Below are 12881 nucleotides of genomic sequence, written 5' to 3' on the forward strand. Positions count from 1 at the left end.
TGTTCATCAAAGAGAATATTGCTGTTGTCAACCTAATTCTGAATTTTGGTCCTCACTAACACTTTAACCACAATTCCAGACACATGGAATGGATTATAATTCACACCTTAGTCTTATCACCTCCCTTATTAGCAGAACAATTTTGCCATCTTGCCACTCCTTTGAACTTGGCCCAATCTAAGGCTCATATTAAAAATGTATGTTAGTACTGTTATCAACTCCCTGGAACATTCCCTCAAATCACACGGTGAGGTACCATCAAGCCCTACAGCCTTATAACATTAAGTTTACTAAATTCTTCATACATCTCCTGTTCACTCATCATCATCATCAGTGCTCCTCCTCACTTATTTCTCATAATCTCCCCTTACAAAAGCCTTGGGCTCAGCTGTCCATTATGAGAGAAGGGTGAGGACCAGCTGCTCAATGATCTTCAAAAAGTAGGCAGGAATAAAGCAGCTCACCTACCCCCTGTGAGAATAAAAGGCATTACAATGTTATTATTTTTATCATTTTCAGAGCAGTGATCTCATACTGGGATAAAATTTATCTACCACCTAAAGCATTCATACATCTATGTCTGCTGTAAGAATCAAATTCATGGCTTACTAGTTGGAAAGAAGAAGCATCATCCACTCAGCTAATCAGACTAGCTGACACACATGTATTATTAGACAATCTCACAATGAGAAATGATTTAGGCAATGATATTTATCTTATTTGTGAATCCCATGAAATCCATCATCCATATTTCATAGTGTAACAAAGAAGAATAAAGAAAGTTATATTCCGCTTTATTATTCAAGGTCACTTCAGTGACAATGATTGTCTTTTGTAACATTTGTCAGTGTCAAGAAAACTCTAGATTACTTATTATCCATAGGTCCAGAGCACTTTTCATGAGACCTTCCTACTTTCCTCACAAATTCTAGAAGTCTCACAGTATGGTGTTACTGGAAGTTTCCAGTAATGCCAATGGATTAATACAAGGCAATTTCAGCTGTAATGCATATTATTATACTGTATATTGCAAGTTCACTATTTTGTAATATGTAAGGTGAGTTAAAAAAAAAACTACTACTTAAAAGTAGAATATTAAATATATAAAAATAAAAAAAAACTTAGAAAAAAGTTCCTGCAGTAATTAACAGGATTCAAATCAACGTCATTCCATATGGAAGGTACAAGTCACTGCAGAACACTTCAGCCAAATGGAACAGTCTGATTCAAATGGTACTGAGCGACAGGACTATAATCCATGACTGCAGGAAGATATTTAGTCTATGGATGATGAAGAGTTGTTATTAGGAATCATGACTGATGTAGCAGCTCTTCAGGAGGATTTAAATAAGCTGGAAAGGCAGGCGAATAAGTGAGAATGGCTGTAGGGTTTAAAATTTTGGGATTAACAGATTGAAAGTTTTCTATTCCATCGGTGAGAGATCATGGGGTGCTGGTGGATAGGGAGTTGAAGTTCAAGAGAACAAATTACAAAACTGGTGAAGACAGTCCTGAGGACTATTGCAATACAAGTAGTGCAACACTAAGGGTGCGTACTGTCTGCCCACTGTTGAGAGAACTGTAGCTGGCAGAGTGCCAAGAAGAGTCAATTCGTGTTGAAGGAGATAAAGGATAATTCATCACCAACACACAAAATCACGTGCTTTCTTGTCTGTCACTGTACTAATTTTCCAACTGTTATACAAGCAAAATAGTTAACCACTTTAAACATTAGAATGTTTATAAAAGAAAAACTAATTTTCTGACATAATAATAAACAAACTCATCCCACAAGACATTGATTACCCTATTGTCAAAATAGATTCACCTTCTGCCATGTGCAGGTGCTCAGGGTTCTCTCATCTGTGGTCGAATCTTTTAGAACTGAGAACAGATTTATGATGTTTGGCAAAAAGTAGTGGTAGGAGATGGAGTGGTAACAGACACTGGGGATATCATCCCTGAAGATGATAAGGATGTTATATATGTATACTGAAAGGAATTTAATTCTTAGGATTCAAAAGAATCTTTGTAATAAATTTTTATTGAAGTAGCATCACTGACTTAGCCAAAAGCTTGTTTTTTTAGTTTTTGTAACATTAAGCATTCAATATACAATTGAAGATTACTGTATTGATTCTGTACAGTTATCTCTAGATGTGTTCCAATAATACAGATAAAAGGTTTATCCAGATATGATATTAGCTTTGTACAGCAGTCTTCTCTGAATTTTCTTAAGTTAGAGAGAAGATCCAACTGCTCTGATCAAGGATCAATTTTACTTAGTTTTTCAATACTAATTATCAAAACAATGCTACCAACTGGTAACAAAAATTAAGTATACAATGATAAAATTTGAAAAATGATATGGTTAAATTATAGTTTTGGTGTACTGATCTTTTATGGTGGAGATATCTAGACTTCTTGATAACCTTTGCAAATGATATTAGCTCATTCTATATATTTTTGAAGAATAGAAGCTAATTAAAATGGCTTTAGTGAACAAATGGGATTAGAAATATATTTTACAGAATTAAGAGTAGTGACAAAAAAGTAACTATTGCTAACCTAAAATCTCGTGAGTAATCTGACTTCCTAAGATGCAATTAAAAATGCACAATACATTAATCAGTGATTTTATTTTATTGAAAACATTAGATCTTCTTTTGAAAAAATAAACAAAAAAGCATTATTAAATCACAAGATGATGATGAACCACCCTAGAATCATCTTATAGCACCATCTGTCATAGTATCATATGTTAAGTGTTGTTGATCAGTACTTTCTTAATGTGCTTCAAACTGGTACAGAAAAGCATGTTTCCTCTATAAATTTTATTGCATAGATTTTTTGAATGCTTTTTTTTTTTGTAAACTGTAAATTATGTCATAAAAATTAAAACACATTCAGATACATTATATTTTATGATATGCATACAACATTGGCCAACAAAGTACTTGTAAAATAAAATTTAAATATGTAGCTTCTTTAATTCTTTCAACTATACATAACATTTTTGTAATCTTCTAAGTTTCATTTATTCGTCCATATACCTTTCCCCTCTTTCTTCTTTTACACGCTTTATTTTAACCATTATAAGTAAAATGTGCAAATTAATTAAATGTATGCACTTTATTTTTTTAATGAATTTCACAGATTAAGAAGAAATGACTTATGATATTCAATCATTTCAACAAACACGTAACTTCGAAACCGAACCCGTTATGATCAAATTCGACCAACTATTTCTTGAATAAAATATACAGTACTGTGTCTTGAAACTACTCAGTTATGAAATACGCACTAATTATTTCTTATATTTGCATTCTAGACAGATACATTACATACCAAATCGAAAGGTGTGCTGTGATTAGATGTCATAAAAGCCTAAAATTTATCTGGTAATATTTTTTGTAATATTTTTTATCGTGTAATAACAGAATAAGCTTAAGATAATTACTTGATACATCCAATAATAACCTAATAATAATCGCGACTGCATAAAACGTTTAAGTAAAATCACTTCTAGATATATATATATGTATGTATATATATATGAGCTATCAACCGGGCATCGTTGTTGTTACAATGAATTTACTAATTTCAATTTCTTCGAACTAGTTTTATTGAAATTCCATCTAAAGCTTAACTCATGGTGCAGGAATATAATTAAATGGCTGGACTTTGAACAAACTTACCCCATTTTGGCACTTTCTTTAGTCATTTATGCATGGGATTATACTCTAACTTGCGATGGGGCTGTTTACTCTTCCCCGTTTCATGGGAGCCATAACAATGTGGGAGGACCGGAAATCGATGTGCTACGCATGCTCTATTCAATCCTTGACAATCTCGTTCAGCAGACGAGATTTTTGATCATCATGTGTGTTTTGGGTTGTTGACAAGAAAACGAGGATTTTGGACAGGCTTAATTTTTCATTGCTATAAGTAATACCGAAGTGATGTATCTCATTCTTGATTGAACTGGGTGCAAGTCTGATATACAAAATTTAATTATTAATAGTGTGATGGCTACAACCACTGCTCCAACACCATCTCAACCTCTCCCAGGTAGGCTTACGTTCTTACCGAGGTCATAAGAGGTCCGTTTTACAATTTTTATCCTGAATGCTGCTGACCTTGAATTAATCAATTTCTCTTACATGTGTAGATGTGATTTTCTTTTCTTTGCATAGAATTTCTGCTGTACAGACGAAAAATACGTTCGAGCGTCTTGAATATTGTGATCTCGTTGTGTCCCTTTGTACTTTTGCGTTCATTTTATTTAAAAGTTGAATTATGACATTTAAGCAGTTACCGATCTTAATAAGTTATCTTGAATTACAAATCTCAGTATTCCTGAATTAATGATCGGCCAAATTCTACTTGAATTTTATGACTTTTGTATAAAAGGTCTATACCGTTACAACCATTCTCACCGAAGCATTCCTTTGCTACATATATTAATTTAAATTTTTGCTTGTAAGCATATGATCTGTAAATTACACTGCTCCGCGACTTCATGACAAATATTGAGATATGAACGAATAATGACTTTCAAACTGCGCATTATATTCGTGGTATTTACACCTGACGATTTGTATTATAGATTATTGAACACATGGTTATGTAACGATTGGAAGTAGCTTTCCTGAGGTTATTTTCTGCTTTGCAGCAGATCTGTCTCCAGGGAATTAGTTTTGTTTTATTTACAGAATGATCTTGAGCGTGATATCTTAACTAACTGGTTTTCTGTCTAGTGAATTGGTTAGTGCATCATCCATTAAACCAAAAACTAATACAGAAAATTTATTTAAAGAAAGTCAGGAATCGAATTCCAAGAATAAATCTTTCTCCTATACTTGTTTTTCAACAGATTGTTCCTTTTATTATGCATTGTTTATCATGTAAGGTGATTTTGAAGTTTTTTAAAAAAAAATGGGGAAAAAAATCTTTACTGATGCCTGTCCGTTATATTCTGTGAAAACAGCATATATATATAAATGGGGGGAAATCATTACTAAGAATGTCTGTTGGTGTATTCTGTGAAAACAGCATATATATATATATATATATATATATATATAAATGTGAAAAAAAATCGTTACTAAGAATGTCTGTGAAAAAAAAAATATATATATATATATATATTCTGTGAAAACAACATTATACACACACACATATATATATGGGGGGGGTATGGAAAGCTCTGATAAACACCTAGAACAAAACATGATATTAAAGCAACTGATATAACCACAAGAAAGAACATACTAATTAGTAGCAGAGTAATGAAGGTAACTTATGTTCTTATATCCTCGTATGTTCTTTCTTGTGGTTATCAGTTGCTTTAATATCATTTTTGTTCTAGGTGTTTATCAGAACTTTCCAGATCCCTTCCTCATTATTATTATTATTATTATTATTATTATCCTAACACCCCATGGAGTCAAAGACTCATCTAGGAGGTCCTTTTGTCATAGACACATAGCTCATCACACTGTGCCTTAAGCACACTCTGCAGACACCACACTGTCAGGCAAGGCATTCCAATCATTCACAACTCTGCATGCAAAAAAATCTACTTCTCACTCCCTTGTTCATACCCTCCTTATATAGCTTCCATGGATGACCTCTTGTTCTCCCCTGATCTCCCACTGTTTCCTGTAAAACCTCTTCAACATTGATCCTATAACAACCCCATACTAACTTGTAGGTCTTTATCATATCATCCCCCTCTTCCTTCTATCCACTAGAATCTGTAAACTGCATTTTCTCAACCTTTCCTCATATTCGACATTCATATTCTGTGCACAGTAGTCCATGTGTGGCCTAATCAGAGCCCTTATACAATGGAACAAGAATCTCCTTACTTCTACAAGTTAGTGTCCTCTGTATCATTCGTAGAATTCATTGTGTTCTCCTCACAATTTTGGCAATGTGTCCTCAAAGTTTTAGATCTTTATCCACCCACACCCCAAAATCTGTTATTCCTCCAACAATTTATCCCCACCAAGCATAAATTCTATATCCCACACTTCAGTGCCCATTCACTCAATTTATTCAAGTCTTCTTGTAAGGCCACAACATTTGCTCCATTCTTCATAGTTTGCATCATCTGCAAACAACTGAATATCCCCATCCAAATCTTCGCCAATATCATTAACATACAGGTTAAACAGCAATGGTTCTAAAACAGACCCCTGAAGCACATCACTAGTGGTTTTTCTCATCTAGGATATTGCTCCCCCCATACACAACTTGCTGATACATATCAGAAAGCTGATCTCCAATCCAATGCACTAATCTAATATCCAACTCCATCTGCTCTGGTTTGATTATCAACTTATCATGTGGTAATCTATCAAAAGGATTTGCAAAATATAAGTATACTATTGTGTATCCCTCTCCTCTGTCCAATGAAGCCATCACCTTAATGTAATAAGTAAGTAGATTACTAAAGCATGATCACCCTTTAGCAAATCCATGCTGTCCGTCAAAGATGATACCATTGTTGTCAACCTAATTCTGGATCCTGGTTCTCACCAGCCTCTGCAGTACTTCAACCACAACATCTGACACATAGATAAGCCTACAATTTGATGCTTGAGTTCTATTATCTCCCTTATAAAGTAGCACAATCTTGTCCTATTTCCACTACTTTGGAACTCAACCCAGTGCAAGACTCATATTAAACAAATATGTCAAGGCAGATGCCATCTTTCTGGTACATTCCTTTAAAATATGTGGTGATATATTATCAAATCCCACAGCCTTATTAGCATCAAGTTTGCTCAATTCCCAGAATTCTTAGCCAAGAATTCTATAAAGGTAAATTTTATTGGAGCCATTGATAAGTAATTCCCCATATACCTCTCGCTCACTGACACTCAGTCTCTCCTCATCATCATCAACTGCTCTACAAGAATGAATGACCTTTATGAACTGTTCATTAAGTATCTCAACTATATCCTCTGCAGCAGTTGTTCTTATACCATTTACTCCAGTCAGTTTCATCCTCCCATAATCATTCTTTTTTTTTTTTTTTTGCTAACTACGTATCAAAAGAACTACCTAGGATTCTTTTTTGGCTTCATTAACTAACAGCTGCTGATACTTCACTTTCACATGCTTGCCTGTTCTTTCATGGAATTGATTATTACCACTCCTCAATATAATTTGTGTGTGTGTGTATTTGGCCGAGTGGTTAGCTTATCCGCTTTCCAGCTGAAAGGCTGCCAGTTCGAATCTTGCCTAGGCATGGATATTTGTGATTATCTTCCATCTTTATGCAGTTATTCATACAAGTAAATAAATACCCATGATGGACTGGATCTTCATAGGAGAAGTAGACCCAACCCTCCTGCAGTAGGAGATGCCTTTACCCAGCAGTGGAGAAAAGTTACATGCTGAGGGGGAAAAAATATATATATATATATCTTCTTCTTTCGCTATGCCTTATCCCGTGTTAAACGGGGTCAGCGTTCACATCTTTAATCTTCTTCTTCCAGATTCTCCGGTCCAGGGCATTTTCCCGACTCCATCCTTTCTCCCTAAGATCCTCTGCTACCTTATTCCTCCATCTGAGTTTGTGCCTGCCTCCTTCCCTCCACCTCCATATACTCCACTCGTTTACCAACATACTCCTCACTCCTTCTCTCTACATGACCAAACCACCTCAGCCTGCTTTCTTGTACCCTTCTTACTGATCAGTCCCACCTTGACCGTTCCTCTGATGTAGTCATTCCTTATCCTGTCCTTCTTTGTCACTCCACTCATCCATCTCAACATCCGCATCTCTGCCACCTCCATCTTCCTCTCCTGTGCCTTTGTTGTATAGGCCACTTCTCCGTGCCATGGTGCATCGCCGGCCTCATCACCATCTTATACAGCTTTCCTTTCATCTTATAACTCGCTCTCTTGTCGCACAGGACCCCACTCATCTTCCTCCAGTTCATCCAGCCGCATGTTATTCAGTGCTGTATTTCCTCATCCAGGTCACCATTCCTCTTGACGACCGACCCAACCAAGGTACTTGAATTTCTTCCCTGAAGTTAACCTTTCATCCTGGAGTCGTATGATCATATGCTCATCACTCCCTGTTGACATATATTCGGTCTTTACCCAGTTAATTTTCATACCTCTCTCCTCCAATACCTTTCTCCACTCTTCCAGGGTCTTTTCAAGTTTCTTTCGGGATGATTCACAGAGAACAATATCATCGGCAAACATCATGCTCCCTGGCGCCTCCTTCTTGACGTCCTCCACTAGTACATTCATGACCAGATCAAAGCAGTAGGGGCTCAGAGTTGATCCCTGATGGAGCCCTATGACAATGGGGAACCCCTCTGTCATTCCGACACTAGACCTGACCTGAGTTTTTGCTCCATCATACATCTCCTTCACCAACCTCACGTACTTTTCCGACACCCCCCTTCTTCCTCATACACCTCCATACCTTTTGTCTGGCCACTCTGTTGTATGCCTTTTCCAGGTCTATAAACACCATATGCAGCTCTGCCTGCATCTCCCTATATTTCTCCATCAGTCGCCTTAGCGCAAATATTGCATCCGTTGTCCCTCTTCCTGGCATAAATCCAAACTGCTCCTCACTAATTTTTGTTTCCTGCCGTATCCTTCCTTCAATTACTCTTTCCCATATCTTCAACGTGTGTGACATCAGCTTGATCCCTCTATAGTTGCCACAATCTTGAACATCTTTTCCTTGTAGATTGGGATGAGAATGCTTTTCCTCCATTCCTCTGGTATCCTTTCCTGTTGGGCTATTTTCCTCATCAGATCCCATAACATGTCTATGCCCTCGCTGCTCAAGCTTCTCCACACCTCTAGGTATCTGGTCCGCCCCAACAGCCTTTCCATTCTTCGTTTTTCTCAGTGCCCAATACACTTCCTCTCTACTTATGTCCTGCACCGATCCTTCGTTTGCCTCTCCATCCTCACACCTCTCTCTTGGATTCTCCTCATTTAGTAGATTACGAAAATATTCTTCCCATCTTCCTCTGATTTTGTCTTCCTCTTGTAGTACTACTTCTGTGGCATCCTTTATCTGCTTAACTGATGTTATGTCTTTCGAGGCCTTATCTCTAGCTTTCGCTATTTTCAACAACTTAGCTTCACCACTGTTTCTCTCCAGTACTTCATACACCTCTTCAACTGCCTTCGCCCTTGCCACAGCTCTCTTTGCACTTTTCTTCGCTAATCTATATGCCTCTTTGTCGGCTCTGGTTCCAGTCATGTCCCATTTTTTCTTTGCCTCTTTCTTGTCCCTGATCTCCAACTGCACCTCTTCATTCCACCACCATGCCTCTTATCCTTGGGTGGCCCCTTTCCTGATGTTATACCGAGCACCTCTTCTCCAATTTTTCTGATATTCCAACTATTTATGTCCCACCATTCTTCCACATCCTCTGGTAACTTCATTCCTTCCAATACCTTTTCTTTAAACTTATTCCTTGGACCTTCCTCTTCCAATTTCCACCACTTTATTGTCTCATCTTTCCGCCACTTCTGTCTATTCTTCTTTTCCCCTTTTATATCACAGTCTACCACAACCAACCTGTGCTGTGCTGCTACACTTTCTCCATTAATCACTTTACAGTTTTTCACCTCCTTCAGATGTTTCCTTCTGCACATAATATAGTCAGTCTGACTCATCCTATACCCGCTCTTATAAGTTATCATGTGTCCAACTCTCTTCTTAAACCACGTGTTAGCTATAGCCAGGTCGAAGGCCATAGCATGATCTACGATTCTTTTACCTTCTTCATTTCTATCACCACTACTCCAACCCCTGTGCACCCTTTCTTCACCACTTGATCGCCTTTCTACTGCCCATTCAGGTCTGCTCCGACAATCACTCTCTCACCATCAGGGATTCCCATTACTACCTGGTCTAGTTCTCTCCACAATGCCTCTTTCTCCTCATCATCACAACCTACTTGTGGAGCGTATCCACACACTATCACAGCCACGCTTCCTCCAATCTCAAGTTTAACACTCATAATCCGATTGTTCTTCCGGCACACCTCGCAGACTCCACCCTTCAGCTCCTTGTCGATGATGATTCCAACTCCGTTTCTTCCATTCTCATTCACCCTGCTGTAAAACAGTTTATATCCTTCTGCCGCTCCTTTCCTTTATTGCCCTTTCACCTTGTCTCCTGCACGCAAAAGATCTTTAGCTTCCTTCTTCTTATCATATCTACTATCTTCCTACTGTTCTTATTCATTGTATCCACATTCAGCAACCCAATTCTTACTTTACACACTCTCTCTTTCGGTTGGACTCGCTTCTTTAGCCGAACCCGTCCTTGGTTCGGTAGCCCAAGCCCACTTCTCACAGTCCTCGGGCAACAGAACTATGCATCGCTTACGGGGGACGCCCTAGACTTTGTCCTTTCTCTGTTATTCGACATTTCATCCCTGGTTTTGGCATGTTTTTTACGGCCGGATGCCCTTCCTGACACCAACCCTTCCCATTTATCTGGGCTTGGGACCGGCACTGAGATGGGGGGGTAACTTGCCCTCCCCGGTGGCTGGGTTAAAAAAAAATATTTATATATATATATATATATATATTTATATATACAAGGTGGTCCAAAATTCCATGAACAAACTTTGAGGGGAGGTAGAGAACATCAAAATTGACATATTTGCATAGGAAAGCATGACTGGAAATGCCACCTGAAGGTACTAACAGGGACACAAAGATACAGAAATAACACAAGGCAGTAAGTAGCGTAAAAAACTTTATTAGGCATAACTGAACAGTTCAGTAGTAGTTGGATACATAATATGGTAAATGAGGTGCATGTCTGCCATCTCAGCGTTCGTAAAACGACGCATGTTCTTCGTACGACATCGAAAGCTTGAATGAGGAAACCCCAATTGCTTACCTGGAGCACTGGTGAACAGTGCCACCTATCACTTTCGGGTGGCTTTTCTGGTCCAGCTTTCCTATGTGAATATGGTTAATTTTGATGTTCTTCACCTCCCCTCAAAGTTTGTATGTGGAATTTTGAACCACCCTATATATATATATATATATATATATATATACAAACTTACCAGATGTGCTGAGAGCATTAAAATCTCAATTTTTAGAAAGCCTACTCATACTGATAGATACCTTCATGCTTCCTCCCATCACAAAAATGTGGTATTATTTCCACCTTAGCTCACCGAGCCAAATCATTACTTACAGAAGAAACAGAAATTGAAAATGAACTCCTTTTTCTTAAGAAAACTTTTATTAACAATGGTTTCTCTCCAAAGAAAATTGACAAATTTCTTTCCCCCAGGCACTCAACTACTTCTGACGATCCCTCTTCCCCAAGAGCCTTCATCTCCTTGCCTTACATCAGCTCTCTTTCACCAAAACTGGCCAGGATTCTCAAGAAATTTAACTTCAAAACTTGCTTCACTATGCTTCCAAAACTTTGTTCATTACTTAGCAAACATAAACAGAAACATCTTCCTACTCAGTTTCCAGGAGTGTACAAGATTTTGTGTGATTGTGGAAAGCCATACTATGGGCAGACTGCTAAATCCATCCTTCTACGTTTGGATGAACACCATAGAGATATAGCCACATTCTCTTTTCAGCTAACTCAGACGAAGGCCGCCAACACATTGTAAACTGGACTCAAACTTCTAACATCCATGTGTGCTACGATGAACTCGAAAGAAAGATTGTCGAATCCAGGGAAATTTCTCTAGATTCCTCTCATATCAACAACAGCCTGAGTTACAATCTCTCTGATGCACACGTTGCTTCTGTTCAGTACTGGTGCACTCGCGACAGCGCGTAGTATATGTTTGTTTGGAACTCATACTCGCATTTGTTTTTCAAACACGCTACTGTCTTTTTATACTTGTTCTGTTATTACAATTTTAAGTCTCTGTAATTTTTTATATACTTCTTTGATACCTGAGGATGTTGATCTATTCAACGAAACTAGTAAACTAGTAGTATCTTTTTTAAATATATCTTGTCATCTTTTTATCTCTCGGTAACAGTCATTAAAGCTTTTCCATAATATTCCAACCAAATAAAAATGAATTCTCATAATATATATGTATATATATACAACAATCCCTTGATTAATGTACCTCCGATTAGTGCATAATCTTTTTTCTATACCCAAATTCGATTAGTGCACCTATATGCATCTTAAAAATAAATGTTACAGATTTTAAAAATTTTCTATCTATACATTTTTATGGCTAACTATTTTAAAAAATCACCTCACCAGGAGGAAATAATTTAGTTACCGATTTAAAACATTTAACAGAGTTATTTTTTTAATGGCATACTACACTATTTCCATGTACACTATGTTCCAAAATTAACACTAAAATTTAAATTATTTTCTTAACCTTTCATCATGAGTAAAAGAATTACCGAGCAAAAAAAGTGGAAGTGTGAAAATGATTCGACAAGTAATCTCATTGGAAGAAAAAATTGGAATAATAAAGAAAAATGAACAAGGCGAGTCCAGAGCAAAGATAGGACAAGAACATAAAACTGGGTGAATAAAACTATATGAGCAATTTTAAGCAAAGCTACTGAATACAAAGAGAAAGGTAAGGCTGCTTCAAGTTCATCATGTATGCACTCGACGGATCCTGCTAAGCACTGACCTTATTATACCAAAAGCATTAAGTCTCTTTGCAGCTTTGAAAGAAAGGGCTATCAGTGATGGAAAAGAAGAATTCCATGCTAGTTCTGGATGGTTTGAGCATTTCAAAAAGAGAAATAGCCTACATAATGTTCTAATCACAGGTGAAGTTCTGAGACAAGTGCAGATAAGGAGGTGGCCACAAATTAATCAGAGATTTTAAAGAAAATTGTGGAAGAAG

The 12881-nt window shown here is 37.2% G+C and overlaps 2 protein-coding genes across 4 annotated transcripts in view; one reads left to right on the forward strand and one right to left on the reverse strand.

Annotated features, from left to right (window-relative positions):
* Positions 1-3794, reverse strand: part of homer (protein) — a 450806-nt gene extending 447012 nt beyond the window's left edge. For 2 of the 3 annotated variants that reach the window (XM_090402481.1, XM_090402478.1), the window contains exon 1: positions 3699-3787. In XM_090402481.1, the coding sequence (XP_090258607.1) occupies positions 3699-3724 (26 nt within the window). In that variant the 5' untranslated portion in view covers positions 3725-3787. Of the gene's footprint in view, positions 1-3698 lie in introns of all 3 variants that reach the window. The other variant, XM_090402479.1, reaches the window with a different exon arrangement.
* A 128-nt stretch (positions 3795-3922) lies between these two features.
* The window catches only part of tgo (Aryl hydrocarbon receptor nuclear translocator homolog tgo), a 439650-nt gene continuing 430691 nt past the window's right edge, over positions 3923-12881 (forward strand). Inside the window, exon 1 of the mRNA XM_090402556.1 lies at positions 3923-4071. Coding sequence (XP_090258682.1) covers positions 4029-4071 — 43 coding nt within the window. The 5' untranslated portion in view covers positions 3923-4028. The remainder of the gene's footprint in view (positions 4072-12881) is intronic.

The sequence above is a fragment of the Typopeltis vanoorti genome, chromosome 13, assembly GCF_054136105.1.
Source record: "Typopeltis vanoorti isolate ZY-2024b chromosome 13, IOZ_Tvanoo_1.0, whole genome shotgun sequence".
In the NCBI taxonomy this organism is placed as follows: Eukaryota; Metazoa; Arthropoda; class Arachnida; order Uropygi; family Thelyphonidae; genus Typopeltis; species Typopeltis vanoorti.